This window comes from Gasterosteus aculeatus, chromosome 10 (genome assembly GCF_964276395.1).
Source record: "Gasterosteus aculeatus chromosome 10, fGasAcu3.hap1.1, whole genome shotgun sequence".
NCBI classification, from domain to species: Eukaryota; Metazoa; Chordata; class Actinopteri; order Perciformes; family Gasterosteidae; genus Gasterosteus; species Gasterosteus aculeatus.
In genome coordinates, this window is record NC_135697.1 from 17553256 (window position 1) to 17574220 (window position 20965).

The 20965-nt window shown below is 42.7% G+C and overlaps 1 pseudogene and 3 gene segments (V, D, J or C); 3 read left to right on the forward strand and 1 right to left on the reverse strand.

Annotated features, from left to right (window-relative positions):
- Window positions 1-1935: 1935 nt before the first annotated feature.
- Window positions 1936-3977, forward strand: LOC144383474 (Ig kappa-b4 chain C region-like; annotated as a pseudogene). The gene is made up of 3 exons (XR_013450890.1): window positions 1936-2039; window positions 2606-2681; window positions 3493-3977. The product of XR_013450890.1 is annotated as an Ig kappa-b4 chain C region-like (transcript).
- A 4533-nt stretch (window positions 3978-8510) lies between these two features.
- LOC120827010 (Ig kappa-b4 chain C region-like) lies at window positions 8511-12344 on the forward strand. The segment is given in 3 exon segments: window positions 8511-8653; window positions 10971-11046; window positions 11859-12344. Coding segments are annotated over 3 exon segments (438 nt in total).
- On the reverse strand, window positions 9691-10394 carry LOC144383476 (Ig kappa chain V region 2717-like). The segment is given in 2 exon segments: window positions 9691-10180; window positions 10288-10394. Coding segments are annotated over 2 exon segments (369 nt in total).
- Window positions 12345-18439: 6095 nt separating the features above from the next.
- Window positions 18440-20632, forward strand: LOC144383475 (Ig kappa-b4 chain C region-like). The segment is given in 3 exon segments: window positions 18440-18692; window positions 19259-19334; window positions 20146-20632. Coding segments are annotated over 3 exon segments (480 nt in total).
- The last annotated feature ends 333 nt before the right edge of the window (window positions 20633-20965 follow it).

The window sequence follows — 20965 nt, forward strand, 5'->3', positions numbered from 1 at the left end:
ACAACATTTCTTCATGGTTCACGTGTCACACACAACTCTCCTCTGAGGGGATTTTCTTCTTGTCTCCAGGTTTCAGTTAATAGTTCCTGTTTTATTTCGGTGGACTCGGCTCTTGTGTTTCCCCACTTTGTGATCGTGTGCTTCTTGGTGGTTGTGTCCCTCCTTTCATTGTGTGTTTCTTCGTGTCCTCTTCTCTCTGGGCCGGTTTGTTCTGTCTCTTTTAGAGTATCGGCCATAACGCTCTTCCCTCCCTACATGTGCTTTCCAGTCTACGTACCTATTGAACGCTGCCTTCAGGTAATCACCTCGTGCTTCAACTTCTCTGCACATTCAGTCTTTTGTGTGTTGGTGCCGGTTTCATTGATAAAACACAGTAACAGAGAACATCTATTTCAATAAGTAGACGTTCCAGTAATGAACCAGAATGAGAAACATCTGCGTTTCCTTCACACAAGTTCTTTCAGTCGTGATCTGAGTATGAGACAGAAAGAAGAACAGCCGCCGCCTGCAGAGACGCATGAACGCTGACGAGTCCTTTCATAGCTCACAACACGTAGCATGACGCTAACATCTCATTCTGTATGAACCCAAAGACAGACACACCAATGCAACCTGGTCGCACTTATTCCTCCAGATCGTCTCTTATCTGCAGCTTCACTAATCTGAGAGACCAGATCAAATGAGATTATTCATTCAACTGGATGATAAAAGTCTGTTTGCCTCGTTGAACGTTGATGATAATTCTCTCTCTGTTTCAGGTAATGTGGTTTAAATATGTCTCACCTACTTCTTCATTCATAGCTGTCTCACAGCAAAATGTGTAAAAGCTACGTTGGTCCACAAGGGACAACGTAGTATTGTCACCGTTTGCCCCCAAAATGGTGACAATACTCTGTTTTATTCGGCCTATTCATTTACATTTCCTTGCAATTGGGTCACGTGACTATCAAGTTACCCTCAGCTAAAGAAAGAAAATGGCGGACTGTCGGTCTGTTATCTGTGATAAACACACTATTTTACATGAGCATAGAGGAGGTCAACACGCAGTAGGATCAAGTGAAAATAGAGTGATACCATTTTTGGATCTGGTTTACAGACAGTTCAAAGATTGAGAAAAGACGAATATCATGTCAATATTACTGATTTCATCTTTACTTTTCTCAAAATCTATCTACTATCTCGAATACTACGTTTTCCCTTGTGGACAAACGTCCCTATTACACATTTTGCTGTGAGACTGGGTTGGAACATATGGGGGAAAGAATCATTTGAATTCCATCAAGATCATTTTTGTCCTTGAACTCTTTGTAATAAATGTTCATTAGTGGCTACAGTAATAATAGTGAAACACTGAAAGCTCTTGATGAACGTGTACAGTGTGTGTGTGTGTGTGAGTGTGTGTGTGTGTGTCCAGTGAAGTGCGTCAGCAGTCAGTTCAGTTTCGGTTCCTTCTGACTGAAGGAGGTTTTTGTACGACTCTTTTTCACTGTGTGAACACATACTGACTGTTGATGGAGTGAAGACTCTGACAGTAGTAATGTGCTGCATCTTCAGCTGTGACTCCACTGATGCTCAGAGTGAAGGAAGATCCTGATCCACTGCCTGTAAAACGACCTGGAGTCTCTGATGCTCGAGTGGTAGCATCATAAATCAGCAGCTTAGGAGCTCCTCCGTCTCTCTGTTGGTACCAGGCTAAACGATTAGAGCCATAAACACTCTGACTGGTTGTACATGAGATGGAGACGGAGCCTCCAGCAGCAGAGCTCACTGCTCCAGGCTGTCACTGTGACCTGGCCTCTGGACTCTGAGGACACGGAGACAAAGACATAAAGCAGCGTCATGGTCGTGTCTCCTTCATTTCAGAGGGACGCACGTCCACAGAGGAGAGGACTTTGGTCCTCTGGACTTTACCTGTGAAGCAGAGGAGAGACCAGACGAGGACGCAGATCAGAGTCATGTTTGTGATGAGGAGGATCTCTGTGTCTTCTGCTGTGATGAAGGACAGCTGTCCTCCAGGGTCCAACTCTCAGGACTATAAGGTCTCCCAGAGCACTGGAGCATGTGCTGCTGATGCAAAGTGTCTCTATGGAAATGCTGTGCCTGACTCCTCTGATGACGCTGGTGATCAATGGATCAATCAGCTGATCGCTCCATTGATCAGGAATGTGTCAGTGCTCGTTAACGAGTCTTTGATGCAGTTTGATGGAAACATTTTCTTCTGGAATGTTTTATAAGATCCCCAAAATTTACTACAATGTAAATTAACATCAGAATGAGACAAAATTCATCAAAATGGATATTTTTTCATTCTTATAGCGCACAATAAATATACATTTATGATCATTTTCACATTTTTGGATATTGGAAATGTGTAAAGAAACACTAAAATATTAATATACATTTTTGTAAAATGTTCTTTAGTAATCATTTATTTGTTTTTTATTAATTAAATATCACTAACAGATGTTAAACGTTCATCAAATAACCGGTTGAATACACATTTACTTTGTGTTGATCAGTTTGATGGGTCGAGGTCTTGTACACACTGAATGTGTGTAGTGTGTTTGTGTGTCTGTCACAGAGTCGTGTGTCTCTACTCTCACAGGTTTTTGTACGGCGGTTCGATGCCTTCGTGTCACTGTGGTGGACGTTTGGTGGAGGAACCAGACTGAGCGTTGGAAGTAAGTCAAACCTTTAATAATCTCATTGTTTCTGACTATAATGTGTTATATTTATATTTATATTCAACAGGCAAAACAGAAAATAGATGCTTTTATATATTTATGTATGTTTTTCAGATATTTTGCAATCAGAGAGAAACTTTCCATCAGTGAACTTTAAAACGTTATTTGTATGAAAAGTCAAAGTAAAAATATCTGTTTCTTTATTTAAAGCTCTTTCTGATTTCATGCCTTAGTTTCTGCTCCTTTATACATTTATATTAGAGAAGCTCTACTAAACGTTTTGTTACAAACTTCATTTAAATTATAACGTGTAAAAAACATGAACCTCGAGAAAAATATCAGAATGTTGGTTTTTGTTTTTTCATAATGAAAAATGATCCGATTATTTGAATAAATGTTTACGGACGAGTTAACGATCGACTTCATTCTCTCAAACGTCTTGAACTTTAAAACCATATTTTTAAATTTTGCCTGAAATCCACATGAAGAAAGTTTGATTTCTGTTGGTTCATTTTCTCTATTAATTCACGCTTGAAGTCATTATTTTAGACCAACGTTTTTGGGCAGTTTTAACATTTGTCCTCATGTGGACGTTTCTTCTGTGGTTTCATGTCCTCCTGTCTGAGGATTGTCTCTGTGCTGATGTGCATGAGAGGCTTCTTGAAGGGAAGTGAAACATGGTGTGAGTGAGTGACTGCTGGAGCAGAAGAAACATCTGGCAGAAACTCCTCAAAGGCCTGAATCGGCCCTCTCACAGTGAAGGGGTCCCATGTCTGGTGCTTGATTGACAGCTGATCGTGTCTCCTAGGTGATGTCCGGCCCACCCTGACGGTGCTGCCCCCCTCCAGGGAGGAGCTGCAGAAGGGGACGGCCACGCTGGTGTGCCTGGCCGACAAGGGCTTCCCCTCCGACTGGAGTCTGGCCTGGAAGGTGGACGGCAGCAGCAGCAGCTGGGAGGAGAGCAGGAGCCCCGGGGTGCTGGGGGGGGGGCGCCCTCTACAGCTGGAGCAGCACCCTGAGGCTCCCTGCAGACCAGTGGGCCAAGGTGGGCTCCGTGACCTGTGAGGCCACCCAGGGCTCCCAGACTGCGCTCTCAGAGACGCTGAGGAGAGACCAGTGTTCCCAGTGAGCTGAGCCACTGGGGCTCTGATACTGGTTCACTCTCATACTGGTTCAGTCTGCCTGTAAATCTACATTTTCTGTTCATTTCTTTTTTTAATCACTGTTTAAGTTCCTGTTTCATCCAATAAGTTCTTTTATTTTGTTCAACACAATAAATAACATTTCATCAAATTCATTGTCATCAGTATGTTATTGTAAAGTAGACGAAACCATCTCTAGTTCCAATAAATGCAGAAAAAGTTCTCAACTCAGTCTTTACATTTTCTATTATTGGAAACTGCAAGAAATACTAAAATATTAGGATTGTTATTGTAAAGTAAACAGTTGTTCCTCTTTCTTTAGTTGCAATACATCTAGAAACAGTTAACTCAACTGAGTCTTGAGAGTTTATAATCATTGGAAATGTGTAATAAACCTAAGTGAATGTGACCCAGATATGACCAACGTATTGTCATACTTCATTCCATCATTAAGTGAAAAAAAACTTTTTTAACAAGGCTGATTTTTAAAATGTATTAAGGAAAATCCTTTTAACAGAATCTACATAACTAACAGGGTCCATCAGTTATTATTTCCTGTCAAAATAACGTTAATTGAACAACAAAGTCTGAGATAAAGTAAATTGGGATTGTAAAGTAGGATATCTTCATTATTTTTTATCATATCAAACACATGGTTTGATATGATATATGAGGCCATGGTTCTCAGCAGGAAACCGATGGATTGCCTACTCCAGGTAGGGAATGTGTCCTTACCCCAAGTGAAGGAGTTCAAGTACCTCGGGGTCTTGTTCACGAGTGAGGGGAAGATGGAGTGTGAGTTTGGCCGGAGAATCGGAGCAGCGGGGGCGGTATTGCACTCGCTTTACCGCACCGTTGTGACGAAAAGAGAGCTGAGCCGGAAGGCAAAGCTCTCGATCTACCGGTCAATCTTCATTCCTACCCTCACCTATGGTCATGAAGGATGGGTCATGACCGAAAGAACTAGGTCACGGGTACAAGCGGCCGAAATGGGTTTCCTCAGGAGAGTGGCTGGCGTCTCCCTTAGGGATAGGGTGAGAAGCTCAGCCATTCGCGAGGAGCTCGGAGTAGAGCCGCTGCTCCTTTGCGTCGAAAGGAGCCAGTTGAGGTGGTTTGGGCATCTGGTGAGGATGCCCCCTGGGCGCCTCCCTAGGGAGGTGTTTCAGGCACGGCCAGCTGGGAAGAGGCCCCGGGGAAGACCCAGGACTAGGTGGAGAGATTATATCTCTGCACTGGCCTGGGAACGCCTTGGGATCCCCCAGTCAGAGCTGGTAGATGTGGCCCGGGAAAGGGAAGTTTGGGGTCCCCTGCTGGAGCTGTTGCCCCCGCGACCCGACCCCGGATAAGCGGTTGAAGATGGATGGATGGATGGATCAAACACAGTAATAATATGCAGAGATGCAGTAAATGGATCAACATCCCTGTCTGGTTCAATTAAGGCAAGGCAATTTTATTTGTATAGCGCTTTTCACACACAAGGCAGACTCAAAGTGCTTCACATTATAACATTTCATACAATAAAGTGAAATAAAATGCAGGAATTAAAAGACAATTAAAAACCGCAAACACAATTATAAATTAAAATCTTATTTAAATTGTTTAATTAAAAGCAGAGGTTAAAAGTGCAATGTAGGTCAAATTTAGCAGAAGGTGAAGCCGAACATAAAAGTTGTCAGTCTTGTTTTAAACGTGGTCAGAGTTGGGGCAAGTCTTAAATCTTCAGGAAGTTTATTCCAGCTGTTTGTTGCGTAGTAACTAAATGATGCTTTCCCATGATGTGTATTTACTCTGGGAATCACTAACAGATGGTGTCAGAAGATCTTAGTGATCTTGAAGGCTTATGTAGTGGAAGCATATCAGTGATATACTTTGGCCCTAAACCATGTAGTGATTTATATGTGAGCAGTAGGATTTTGAAATGAATTCTCTGACATACTGGGAGCCAATGTAATGTAATGTAATGTATGTATTGTCTGTTACTTGTTTGTTAGTGCACTTTATGCTTAATACTTTTCTTTTTAACTTTTTAATATTTAAAATTTGTTTAACTTTTTTCCCTTGTTTTTTTACTAACCCATAGCCTTATTCTTACTAACCCATTGCATTAGCATTTCACTCCACTTTATTTTATTACCTGTGCACTGTTGTCTTGTCTGTCTACTGTGGCGCACTAACCGCCAAGACAAATTCCTTGTATGTTTGACATATTTTGGCCAATAAATGTTTCCTGATTCCTGATTCCTGAATCCTGATTTAAGAATTGGTGTAATGTGCTCACATTTTTTGGTCTTTGTTAGAACTCTAGCAGCAGCGTTCTGAACATGCTGGAGCTGCCTGACAGTTTTTTTTGGAAGACCTGCAAGGAGACCATTACAATAGTTTAGCCTACTAGTTATAAAGGCAGGTACAAGTGTTTCTGAGTCTTGAGCTGACATGAGCCCTCTAAGTCGTGCTACATTTTTGAGGTGGTAGTAGGCCGATTGTGTTACTGATTTGATGTGACTCTCCAAGTGTAAATCTGAATCCATAACAACCCCCAGATTTCTGGCTTTATTTGATGTTTTCAGGGACAGAGAGTGAAGGTGTTGGGTTACTTTAAACCTTTCTTTTTAATCACCAAATACAATGATCTCAGTTTTGTTTTCATTTAGTTGTAGGAAATTTTGACACATCCAGTCTTTGATTTGCTCGATGCACTGGCACAGAAGATCTATGGGGCGATAGTCGTTTGGTGATAGCGCTACATAGATTTGGGTGTCATCAGCGTAGCAATGGTGGTCAATTTTATTTCTTTGCATGATTTGTCCTAGTGGGAGCATGTAGATGTTGAATAAAGTCGGCCCTGAGATCGAACCTTGGGGGACTCCACACGTTACCTCGGTTGTTTCTGATACGAAGTCACCAATGGAAACAAAATAGTTCCTGCCTTGTAGATATGACCTGAACCAGCTTAAGACTGTGCCTGAGACCCCCACCCAGTTTTCCAACCTGTCCAAAAGTATTGAGTGGTCGAATTAAAAGCTGCAGCCAACAGAAACGTCTTCAGTCTTAAATTGAAGCCGCTGAGAGTCTCAGCAGACCTGCAGCTTTCTGGGGGTTTGTTCCAGATGTGGAGCAGAAGAAGTGAATCTGCTTCTCCATGTTTGGTTGTGACTCTGGGAACAGAGAGCAGAGCCAGAGGACCTGGGGGGTCGGGATGGTTCATTACATTACATTACAGGTAATTTTGCTGACGCTTTTATCCAAAGCGACTTACATTACATTATTAACCCATGGCTTTTTTACATTTTTGCCCGGGGAGCAATAAGGGGTTAGGTGTCTTGCTCAGGGACACTTCGACTTAAAGACATGTGGCAGCCGGGACTCAAACCACCAAGATTGCGGTTCCCGGCACACCCGCTCTACCCCCTGCGCCACGACGCCAGAGATTAATATATAGTGATCATGTTAATTGTTTTAACGGATCTTTTCCCTTATTCAACTAGATTATCATTCATTCTATTTAAAACAATATTTCCTGACAAGAATCTTTAAAAACGATGAAGTGTCACTCAAACGTAAAGTGTCTGTGTTCCTGTGCAGCTGTTGAGTGGATCAGTTCCTCTCCAGCTGAGGAGGTTTTTGTACGACGTTGTTTCACTGTGTGAACGGGCTGTAACCCTGCTGACAATAATAATCTCCTGCATCTTCAGTCAGAACTCCTCTGATGGTCAGAGTGAAGTCACTTCCAGATCCACTTCCACTGAAACGATCTGAGATCCCTGACTGACGACCTGTAGCGTAATAAATCAAAAGTTTGGGAGATTCTTCTGGTTTCTGTAGGTACCAGTGAAGGTAGTTACTAATGCCAGAACTGGCTTTACAGCTGATGGAGACAGTCTGTCCTGGAACAACAGACTGAGATCCAGGAGACTGAGTCAGCTGGATTTCTCCTGATGAACCTGGAAAACATGAAGAAGAGCAGAAGGGTTATTGAGACAAATCCAGTTTGGAGAAAGATGATCAACATCCAGACAGAAGCGTCTCATTTCTTCAACACGGAGAACAGGTGAAGAAGGTCCACGCTGCTTGTTCCACTGGTTCTCCATCACAGCAGAACGTCCCTGTGGAGAAGCAAAGCCTCCAGAAGAGGGTCTCACCCTGAACCAGGAGCCCCAGGCTGGTCAGCAGTAGACTCAGTGACATCATCATTGTGCTGCCGGCGTGCCAGTGTGCGTGAGGCCTGGACCGCCACTGATCAGCTCTCTTAAGGCGTGTGAGCAGAGAGGAAGGACACGTATGCAAACACACGGAGCCAGTGAGTCCTCGTCACATGACCGGGTTTCACTATTTAAATCATCTGTGATGTAACTTCTTAAGAAACACGTTAACATGACCATGAACTGAAGACTCTTCTTCAACCCTCCAAAGAACAGTTTGAGCTTTATTAAAGTTTCCACAAACACAATCATCACTCGTGTGAATTAAACAGTGAAACATTAATCAAGAAAAGTTTCCACCAGGATCTTCAGCTTGGTTTTATTCTGTAGAACAACATTTCTTCATGGTTCACGTGTCACACACAACTCTCCTCTGAGGTGATTTTCTTCTTGTCTCCAGTTTTCAGTTAATATTTCCTGTTTTATTTCGGTGGACTCGGCTCTTGTGTTTCCCCACTTTGGGATCGTGTGCTTCTTGCTGGTTGTGTCCCTCCTTTCATTGTGTGTTTCTTCGTGTCCTCTTCTCTCTGGGCCGGTTTGTTCTGTCTCTTTTAGAGTATCGGCCATAACGCTCTTCCCTCCCTACATGTGCTTTCCAGTCTACGTACCTATTGAACGCTGCCTTCAGGTAATCACCTCGTGCTTCAACTTCTCTGTGCATTCAGTCTTTTGTGTGTTGGTGCCGGTTTCATTGATAAAACACAGTAACAGAGAACATCTATTTCAATAAGTAGACGTTCTAGTAATGAACCAGAATGAGAAACATCTGCGTTTCCTTCACACAAGTTCTTTCAGTCGTGATCTGAGTATGAGACAGAAAGAAGAACAGCCGCCGCCTGCAGAGACGCATGAACGCTGACGAGTCCTTTCATAGCTCACAACACGTAGCATGACGCTAACATCTCATTCTGTATGAACCCAAAGACAGACGCACTAATGCAACCTGGTCGCACTTATTCCTCCAGATCGTCTCTTATCTGCAGCTTCACTAATCTGAGAGACCAGATCAAATGAGATTATTCATTCAACTGGATGATAAAAGTCTGTTTTCCTCGTTGAACGTTGATGATAATTCTCTCTCTGTTTCAGGTAATGTGGTTTAAATAAGTCTCACCTACTTCTTCATTCATAGCTGTCTCACAGCAAAATGTGAAAAAGCTACGTTGGTCCACAAGGGACAACGTAGTATTGTCACCGTTTGCCCCCAAAATGGTGACAATACTGTTTTATTCGGCCTATTCATTTACATTTCCTTGCAATTGGGTCACGTGACTATCAAGTTACCCTCAGCTAAAAAAAGAAAATTGCGGACTGTCGGTCTGTTATGTGTGATAAACACACTATTTTACATGAGCATAGAGGAGGTCAACACGCAGTAGGATCAAGTGAAAGCAGAGTGATACCATTTTTTGATCTGGTTTAAAGACAGTTCAAAGATTGAGAAAAGACGAATATCATGTCAATATTACTGATTTCATCTTTACTTTTCTCAAAATCTACCTACTATCTCGAATACTACGTTTTCCCTTGTGGACCAACGTCCCTGTTACACATTTTGCTGTGAAACTGAGTTGGAACACATGGGGGAAAGAATCATTTGAATTCCATCAAGATCATTTTTGTCCTTGAACTCTTTGTAAGAAATGTTCATTAGTGGCTACAGTAATAATAGTGAAAGACTAAAAGCTCTTGATGAACGTGTACATTGTGTGTCTGTGTGTGTGTGTGTGTGTGTGTGTGTGTGTGTGTGTGTTTGTCTCCAGTGAAGTGCGTCAGCTGTCAGTTCAGTTTCTGTTCCTTCTGACTGAAGGAGGTTTTTGTACGACTCTTTTTCACTGTGTGAACACCCACTGACTGTTGATGTAATGAGCACTCTGACAGTAGTAATGTGCTGCATCTTCAGCTGTGACTCCACTGATGCTCAGAGTGAAGGAAGATCCTGATCCACTGCCTGTAAAACGACCTGGAGTCTCTGATGCTCGAGTGGTAGCAGAATAAATCAGCAGCTTAGGAGCTCCTCCGTCTCTCTGTTGGTACCAGGCTAAATAAATAGAGCTATAAACACTCTGACTGGTTGTACATGAGATGGAGACGGAGCCTCCAGCAGCAGAGCTCACTGCTCCAGACTGAGTCACTGTGACCTGGCCTCTGGACTCTGAGGACACGGAGACAAAGACATAAAGCAGCGTCATGGTCGTGTCTCCTTCATTTCAGAGGGACGCACGTCCACAGAGGAGAGGACTTTGGTCCTCTGGACTTTACCTGTGAAGCAGAGGAGAGTCCAGACGAGGACGCAGATCAGAGTCATGTTTGTGATGAGGAGGATCTCTGTGTCTTCTGCTGTGATGAAGGACAGCTGTCCTCCAGGGTCCAACTCTCAGGACTATAAGGTCTCCCAGAGCACTGGAGCATGTGCTGCTGATGCAAAGTGTCTCTATGGAAATGCTGTGCCTGACTCCTCTGATGACGCTGGTGATCAATGGATCAATCAGCTGATCGCTCCATTGATCAGGAATGTGTCAGTGCTCGTTAACGAGTCTTTGATGCCGTTTGATGGAAAACTTTTCTTCTGGAATGTTTTATAAGATCCCCAAAATTTACTACAACGCAAATTAACATCAGAAGGAGACAAAATGGATATTTTTTCATTCTTATAGCGCACAATAAATATACATTTAGGATCATTTTCACATTTTTGGATATTGGAAATGTGTAAAGAAACACTAAAATATTAATATACATTTTTGTAAAATGTTCTTTAGTAATCATTTATTTGTTTTTATTAATTAAATATCACTCACAGATGTCAAACGTTCATCAAATAACCGGTTGAATACACATTTACTTTGTGTTGATCAGTTTGATGGGTCGAGGTCTTGTACACACTGAATGTGTGTAGTGTGTTTGTGTGTCTGTCACAGAGTCGTGTGTCTCTACTCTCACAGGTTTTTGTACGGCGGTTCGATGCCTTCGTGTCACTGTGGTGGACGTTTGGTGGAGGAACCAGACTGAGCGTTGGAAGTAAGTCAAACCTTTAATAATCTCATTGTTTCGGACTATAATGTGTTATATTTATATTTATATTCAACAGGCAAAACAGAAAATAGATGCTTTTATATATTTATGTATGTTTTTCAGATATTTTGCAATCAGAGAGAAACTTTCCATCAGTGAACTTTAAAACGTTATTTGTATGAAAAGTCAAAGTAAAAATATCTGTTTCTTTATTTAAAGCTCTTTCTGATTTCATGCCTTAGTTTCTGCTCCTTTATACATTTATATTAGAGAAGCTCTACTAAACGTTTTGTTACAAACTCCATTTAAATTATAACGTGTAAAAAACATGAACCTCGAGAAAAATATCAGAATGTTGGTTTTTGTTTTTTCATAATGAAAAATGATCCGATTATTTGAATAAATGTTTACGGACGAGTTAACGATCGACTTCATTCTCTCAAACGTCTTGAACTTTAAAACCATATTTTTTAAACTTTGCCTGAAATCCACATGAAGAAAGTTTGATTGCTGTTGGTTTATTTTCTCTATTAATTCACGCTTGAAGTCATTATTTTAGACCAACGTTTTTGGACAGTTTTAACATTTGTCCTCATGTGGACGTTTCTTCTGTGGTTTCATGTCCTCCTGTCTGAGGATTGTCTCTGTGCTGATGTGCATGAGAGGCTTCTTCAAGGGAAGTGAAACATGGTGTGAGTGAGTGACTGCTGGAGCAGAAGAAACATCTGGCAGAAACTCCTCAAAGGACTGAATCGGCCCTCTCACAGTGAAGGGGTCCCATGTCTGGTGCTTGATTGACAGCTGATCGTGTCTCCTAGGTGATGTCCGGCCCACCCTGACGGTGCTGCCCCCCTCCAGGGAGGAGCTGCAGCAGGGGACGGCCACGCTGGTGTGCCTGGCCGACAAGGGCTTCCCCTCCGACTGGAGTCTGGCCTGGAAGGTGGACGGCAGCAGCAGCAGCTGGGAGGAGAGCAGGAGCCCCGGGGTGCTGGGGGGGGGCGCCCTCTACAGCTGGAGCAGCACCCTGAGGCTCCCTGCAGACCAGTGGGCCAAGGTGGGCTCCGTGACCTGTGAGGCCACCCAGGGCTCCCAGACTGCGCTCTCAGAGACGCTGAGGAGAGACCAGTGTTCCCAGTGAGCTGAGCCACTGGGGCTCTGATACTGCTTCACTCTCATACTGGTTCAGTATGACTTGTAACACGTTCCTGTTTATGTCTTTTTTTAATCACTGTCCAAGTTCCTGTTTCATTTATTAAGTTCTGTTCACTTTTATTATTTCAACACAATAAAAACTTTTCATTAAATTCTTTGTCATTCAGTATATTCATTGTAAAGTAAACAGATGTTTCTCTCTCTCTAGTTCCAATAAATCTAGAAACAATTAACTCGAATAAGTCTTGAGATTTTAAAATGATTTAATATGTATAAAGAAATCCTAAAATATTATTAGACATTTTTGATGTTTGATGAACAAACTCTCTGATAAGAATCAATGTAACTGAATGTGACCCAGATATGATCAGAGTATTGTTATACTTTATAAAAGTTTTCATGATGCTTTTGTGACATTAACTGAAAAAAGAATCTTTTAATGAAGCTGTGTTTTTAACAAATGTTTCTGAGAAAATCCCATTAACAGTATCTACATCACTAATAAGGTCTGTCAGTTGTAGTATCTAGTCAAATGAATCTTAATTGAACTACAAAGTTTGAGAAGTTTTAATCAAATTGGAATAGTGAAGTAGGATATCTTCAGCATTTTATATCACCATAGTATTAATAAATATAAGTTTATTCTTACAGCACATTTCAACAACAAGGTAATTCAAAGAGCTTCACATTAAAGCATTAAAAGCATCATGAGTGAAGAACATTGATTTGAACATTTATTACTAAAACAATAAACAAGCTTTAATCTGAATAAACATTACAGTGTAGTTTGAGATTCTAAATCTTAATATACAGTAATAATATGCAGAGATGCAGTAAATGGATCAACATCCCTGTCTGGTTCAATTAAAAGCTGCAGCCAACAGAAACGTCTTCAGTCTTAATTTGAAGCCGCTGAGAGTCTCAGCAGACCTGCAGCTTTCTGGGAGTTTGTTCCAGATGTGGAGCAGAAGAAGTGAAGCTGCTTCTCCATGTTTGGTTGTGACTCCGGGAACAGAGAGCAGAGCCAGAGGACCTGGGGGGTCGGGATGGTTCGTAAGGTGGCAGCAGGTCACGAGTGTGTTTTGGCCCTGAACCGTTCAGTGACAAGTTATTAAAATCCTGTTGAAGCCTCTAATTCTTGATATATTCTTCATGTGACAGTAGGGATCATAGTAGATGTGTGTGTCGTCTGCATAATAACGAATACACACTTTGTTTCTTTGCATAATGTGAGCAGGTGGAAGCATGTAGATGTTGAACAGGAGAGGCACCAGGAAGGAACCTTGGGGAACACCTCATGTGTTTTACTCCGCTGTGATGTGTAATTATCTACAGACACAAAGTGCTCACGGTTCTTCAAGTAGGATTCAAACCAGCGTTGTGTTGAGCCAGAGAGTCTCACCCAGACTCTCAGTCCGTCTCGTAATGTGTCACCTTTGACCTTGTTGAACGCCGCACTGAGTTCCAGTAATACTAAGACTGTAATAAAAGCAGTGGGATCCAAAGAAACTATAACAACCTATAACTATATAACTTACTATATTATTATATAGCTATTATTAAACTATTTTATATCTATTACATTACATTACATTACATGTCATTTAGCTTACGCTTTTATCCAAAGCGACGTACAATAAGTGCGTTCAACCATAGGGTACAAACTCAGGAGAACAAGAAACAAGAAAGTGCAATTTCCTCAAATAAGCCAATTTACAATTTGCTATAGATGAATGACGTTACAAGTACAATTTAAGTGCTACAATTTGTTAGTCTTCAGTCGAGGTAGAGTCTGAAGAGGTGTGTCTTTAGTTTGCGGCGGAAAATGTGAAGGCTCTCTGCGGTCCTGGTGTCTTCAGAGAGCTCGTTCCACCATTTCGGCGCAAGGACAGCAAAGAGTCGAGACCTAGTCGAGTGTTTTGCTCTCAGTGAGGGAGGGACGAGTAGTTTTGCAGATGCAGAGCGGAGAGTGCGGGTTGGGATGTAGGGTTTGACCATGTCCTGGATGTAAGCTGGACCCCATCCATTCACAGCATGGTACGTGAGCACCAGTGTTTTGAACTGGATGCGGGCGGCCACCGGTAGCCAGTGAAGAGAGCGGAGGAGTGGAGTAGTGTGGGAGAACTTCGGAAGGTTGAAGACCAGTCGAGCTGCTGCATTCTGAATGAGCTGCAGAGGTCGAATGGCGGTGGCAGGGAGACCTGCCAGGAGGGAGTTGCAGTAGTCCAGGCAGGAGAGGACAAGAGTCTGAATCAGTACCTGCGCTGCCTTCTGAGTGAGAAGGGGACGTATTCTCCTGATGTTGTAGAGCGTGTATCTACAGGATCGCGTTGTCGCGGTGATGTTGGGAATCAGGGAGAGTTGGCTGTCGAGTGTGACGCCGAGGTTCTTAGCGGTCAAAGTGGGCGTTAGTACGGAGTTCCCAAAGTTGACTGTCAGGTCCTGGGTAAGCGAATCTTTTCCGGGAAAGAGAAGTAGTTCAGTCTTGTCGGGGTTGATTTTCAGATGGTGGGCGGACATCCACTGAGAGATGTCAGTTAGACAGGCAGAGATCCGAGCCGCCACCTGGGTGTCCGAGTGAGGGAAGGAGAGAATTAGTTGGGTGTCATTGGCATAGCAGTGGTAAGAGAAGCCATGCGAGCGAATGACAGCGCCAAGAGAGTTGGTGTAAAGCGAAAACAGGAGGGGACCCAGCACGGAACCCTGAGGAACTCCAGTAGTAAGAGGACAAGGTTCCGACACAGATCCTCGCCAGGTTACCCGGTAGGTGCGGCCGTCAAGGTAGGACGAGAGAAGGGAGAGAGCAGAGCCTGTGACACCAAGTTCCTGAAAGGAGGAAATAAGGATCTGGTGGTTGACCGTGTCAAATGCAGCAGGGAGGTCCAGAAGGACGAGGACAGAAGAGAGAGAGGAGCTCTAGCAGTGTGGAGTTGCTCTGAGACAGCAAGGAGAGCAGTCTCTGTGGAGTGGCCTGCCTTGAAACCTGACTGGTGGGGGTCAAGGAGGTTGTGAAAGGTTGAGGAGGGGGTGAAAGAGGAAAGTGAGGGCGAAAGAGGTGAGGTCGGTGCGACGCGAGAAGTAGGAGGTGGGTTTGAGAAGGAGGAGCATAAGTCAGCTATTTTCTTGGTGAAGTAGTTGACAAAGTCTCCCGGAAGAAGGGGGGAGGGGGTAGGAGGGGTAGGGGGTTCGAGGAGATTGGAGAAGATTGAGAAGAGTTTTTTGGGGTTAGAGAATGAGGATTCGATTTGGGATTGGTAGAAAGAGCTTTTGGCAGCAGAGATAGAAGCAGAAAACGAGGTGAGGAGAGATTTAAATTTAAGCAGGTCCTCAGGTCGTTTATATTTACGCCATCTATCAAATTTACAAATAAATCCGAATCACAAAAATGATTCTTGAAAACATATAGAGGTGAATATTGTATTTCAGAGATTAATATATAGTGATCATGTAAATTGTATTAACGGATATTTTCCCTTATTCAACTAGATTATCATTTATTCTATTTAAAACAATATTTCCTGACAAGAATCTTTAAAAACGATGAAGTGTCACTCAAACGTAAAGTGTCTGTGTTCCTGTGCAGCTGTTGATCAGTTCCTCTCCAGCTGAGGAGGTTTTTGTACGACGTTGTTTCACTGTGTGAACGGGCTGTAACCCTGCTGACAATAATAATCTCCTGCATCTTCAGTCAGAACTCCTCTGATGGTCAGAGTGAAGTCACTTCCAGATCCACTTCCACTGAAACGATCTGAGATCCCAGACTGACGACTTGAAGCGCCATATATCAAAAGTTTGGGAGATTCTTCTGGTTTCTGTAGGTACCAGTGAAGGTAGGTACTAATGCCAGAACTGGCTTTACACCTGATGGAGACAGTCTGTCCTGGAAGAACAGACTGAGATCCAGGAGACTGAGTCAGCTGGATTTCTCCTGATGAACCTGGAAAACATGAAGAAGAGCAGAAGGGTTATTGAGACAAATCCAGTTTGGAGAAAGATGATCAACATCCAGAAAGAAGAGTCTCATTTCTTCAACACGGAGAACAGGTGAAGAAGGTCCACGCTGCTTGTTCCACTGGTTCTCCATCACAGCAGAACGTCCCTGTGGAGAAGCAAAGCCTCCAGAAGAGGGTCTCACCGTGAACAAGGAGCCCCAGGCTGGTCAGCAGTAGACTCAGTGACATCATCATTGTGCTGCCGGCGTGCCAGTGTGCGTGAGGCCTGGACCGCCACTGATCAGCTCTCTTAAGGCGTGTGAGCAGAGAGGAAGGACACGTATGCAAACACACGAAGCCAGTGAGTCCTCGTCACATGACCGGGTTTCACTATTTAAATCACCTGTGATGTAACGTCTTAAGAAACACGTTAACATGACCATGAACTGAAGACTCTTCTTCAACCCTCCAAAGAACAGTTTGAGCTTTATTAAAGTTTCCTCAAACACAATCATCACTCGTGTGAATTAAACAGTGAAACATTAATCAAGAGAAGTTTCCACCAGGATCTTCAGCTTGGTTTTATTCTGTAGAACAACATTTCTTCATGGTTCACGTGTCACACACAACTCTCCTCTGAGGTGATTTTCTTCTTGTCTCCAGGTTTCAGTTAATAGTTCCTGTTTTATTTCGGTGGACTCGGCTCTTGTGTTTCCCCACTTTGTGATCGTGTGCTTCTTGGTGGTTGTGTCCCTCCTTTCATTGTGTGTTTCTTCGTGTCCTCTTCTCTCTGGGCCGGTTTGTTCTGTCTCTTTTAGAGTATCGGCCATAACGCTCTTCCCTCCCTACATGTGCTTTCCAGTCTACGTACCTATTGAACGCTGCCTTCAGGTAATCACCTCGTGCTTCAACTTCTCTGCGCATTCAGTCTTTTGTGTGTTGGTGCCGGTTTCATTGATAAAACACAGTAACAGAGAACATCTATTTCAATAAGTAGACGTTCCAGTAATGAACCAGAATGAGAAACATCTGCGTTTCCTTCACACAAGTTCTTTCAGTCGTGATCTGAGTATGAGACAGAAAGAAGAACAGCCGCCGCCTGCAGAGACGCATGAACGCTGACGAGTCCTTTCATAGCTCACAACACGTAGCATGACGCTAACATCTCATTCTGTATGAACCCAAAGACAGACGCACCAATGCAACCTGGTCGCACTTATTCCTCCAGATCGTCTCTTATCTGCAGCTTCACTAATCTGAGAGACCAGATCAAATGAGATCATTCATTCAACTGGATGATAAAAGTCTGTTTTCCTCGTTGAACGTTGATGATAATTCTCTCTCTGTTTCAGGTAATGTGGTTTAAATAAGTCTCACCTACTTCTTCATTCATAGCTGTCTCACAGCAAAATGTGTAAAAGCTACGTTGGTCCACAAGGGACAACGTAGTATTGTCACCATTTGCCCCCAAAATGGTGACAATACTGTGTTATTCGGCCTATTCATTTACATTTCCTTGCAATTGGGTCACGTGACTATCAAGTTACCCTCAGCTAAAGAAAGAAAATGGCGGACTGTCGGTCTGTTATCTGTGATAAACACAGTATTTTACATGAGCATAGAGGAGGTCAACACGCAGTAGGATCAAGTGAAAATAGAGTGATACCATTTTTGGATCTGGTTTACAGACAGTTCAAAGATTGAGAAAAGACGAATATCATGTCAATATTACTGATTTCATCTTTACTTTTCTCAAAATCTACCTACTATCTCGAATACTACGTTTTCCCTTGTGGACCAACGTCCCTAGTACACATTTTGCTGTGAGACTGAGTTGGAACATATGGGGGAAAGAATCATTTGAATTCCAACGTGAACGTGTACATTGTGTGTGTGTGTGTGTGTGTGTGTGTGTGTGTGTGTGTGTGTGTGTGTCTCCAGTGAAGTGCGTCAGCAGTCAGTTCAGTTTCTGTTCCTTCTGACTGAAGGAGGTTTTTGTACGACTCTCTTTCACTGTGTGAACACCCACTGACTGTTGATTACATGAAAACTCTGACAGTAGTAATGTGCTGCATCTTCAGCTGTGACTCCACTGATGCTCAGAGTGAAGGAAGATCCTGATCCACTGCCTGTAAAACGACCTGAAGTCTCTGATGCTCGAGTGGTAGCATAATAAATCAGCAGCTTATGAGCTCCTCCGTCTCTCTGTTGGTACCAGGCTAAATAATTAGAGCTATAAACACTCTGACTGGTTGTACATGAGATGGAGACGGAGCCTCCAGCAGCAGAGCTCACTGCTCCAGGCTGAGTCACTGTGACCTGGCCTCTGGACTCTGAGGACACGGAGACAAAGACATAAAGCAGCGTCATGGTCGTGTCTCCTTCATTTCAGAGGGACGCACGTCCACAGAGGAGAGGACTTTGGTCCTCTGGACTTTACCTGTGAAGCAGAGGAGAGTCCAGACGAGGACGCAGATCAGAGTCATGTTTGTGATGAGGAGGATCTCTGTGTCTTCTGCTGTGATGAAGGACAGCTGTCCTCCAGGGTCCAACTCTCAGGACTATAAGGTCTCCCAGAGCACTGGAGCATGTGCTGCTGATGCAAAGTGTCTCTATGGAAATGCTGTGCCTGACTCCTCTGATGACGCTGGTGATCAATGGATCAATCAGCTGATCGCTCCATTGATCAGGAATGTGTCAGTGCTCGTTAACGAGTCTTTGATGCCGTTTGATGGAAAACTTTTCTTCCCGAATGTTTTATAAGATCCCCAAAATTTACTACAATGTAAATTAACATCAGAATGAGACAAAATTCATCAAAATGGATATTTTTTCATTCTTATAGCGCACAATAAATATACATTTATGATCATTTTCACATTTTTGGATATTGGAAATGTGTAAAGAAACACTAAAATATTAATATACATTTTTGTAAAATGTTCTTTAGTAATCATTTATTGTTTTTTTATTAATTAAATATCACTCACAGATGTTAAACGTTCATCAAATAACCGGTTGAATACACATTTACTTTGTGTTGATCAGTTTGATGGGTCGAGGTCTTGTACACACTGAATGTGTGTAGTGTGTTTGTGTGTCTGTCACAGAGTCGTGTGTCTCTACTCTCACAGGTTTTTGTACGGCGGTTCGATGCCTTCGTGTCACTGTGGATCACGTTTGGTGGAGGAACCAGACTGAGCGTTGGAAGTAAGTCAAACCTTTAATAATCTCATTGTTTCTGACTATAATGTGTTATATTTATATTTATATTCAACAGGCAAAACAGAAAATAGATGCTTTTATATATTTATGTATGTTTTTCAGATATTTTGCAATCAGAGAGAAACTTTCCATCAGTGAACTTTAAAACGTTATTTGTATGAAAAGTCAAAGTAAAATTATCTGTTTCTTTATTTAAAGCTCTTTCTGATTTCATGCCTTAGTTTCTGCTCCTTTATACATTTATATTAGAAAAGCTCTACTAAACGTTTTGTTACAAACTCCTTTCAACTTATAACGTGTAAAAAACATGAACCTCGAGAAAAATATCAGAATGTTGGTTTTTGTTTTTTCATAATGAAAAATGATCCGATTATTTGAATAAATGTTTACGGACGAGTTAACGATCGACTTCATTCTCTCAAACGTCTTGAACTTTAAAACCATATTTTTAAATTTACCCTGAAATCCACATAAAGAAAGTTTCATTGCTGTTGGTTTATTTTCTCTATTAATTCACGCTTGAAGTCATTATTTTAGACCAACGCTTTTGGACAGTTTTAACATTTGTCCTCATGTGGACGTTTCTTCTGTGGTTTCATGTCCTCCTGTCTGAGGATTGTCTCTGTGCTGATGTGCATGAGAGGCTTCTTGAAGGGAAGTGAAACATGGTGTGAGTGAGTGACTGCTGGAGCAGAAGAAACATCTGGCAGAAACTCCTCAAAGGCCTGAATCGGCCCTCTCACAGTGAAGGGGTCCCATGTCTGGTGCTTGATTGACAGCTGATCGTGTCTCCTAGGTGATGTCCGTCCCACCCTGACGGTGCTGCCCCCCTCCAGGGAGGAGCTGCAGCAGGGGACGGCCACGCTGGTGTGCCTGGCCGACAAGGGCTTCCCCTCCGACTGGAGTCTGGCCTGGAAGGTGGACGACAGCAGCAGCAGCTGGGAGGAGAGCAGGAGCCCCGGGGTGCTGGGGGGGGGCGCCCTCTACAGCTGGAGCAGCACCCTGAGGCTCCCTGCAAACCAGTGGGCCAAGGTGGGCTCCGTGACCTGTGAGGCCACCCAGGGCTCCCAGACTGCGCTCTCAGAGACGCTGAGGAGAGACCAGTGTTCCCAGTGAGCTGAGCGACTGGGGCTCTGATACTGCTTCACTCTCATACTGGTTCAGTATGACTTGTAACACGTTCCTGTTTATTTCTTTTTTTCAATCACTGTCCAAGTTCCTGTTTCATTTATTAAGTTCTGTTCACTTTTATTATTTCAACACAATAAAAACTTTTCATTAAATTCTTTGTCATTCAGTATATTCATTGTAAAGTAAACAGATGTTTCTCTCTCTCTACTTCCAATAAATCTAGAAACAATTAACTCGAATGAGTCTTGAGATTTCAAAATTATTTAATATGTATAAAGAAATCCTATAATATTTTTTTCCTAAGACATTTTTGATGTTTGATGAACAAACTCTCTGATAAGAATCAATGTAACTGAATGTGACCCAGATATGATCAGAGTATTGTTATACTTTATAAAGGTTTTCATGATGCTTTTGTGACATCATTAACTGAAAAAATAATCTTTTAATAAAGCTGTGTTTTTAACAAATGTTTCTAAGAAAAT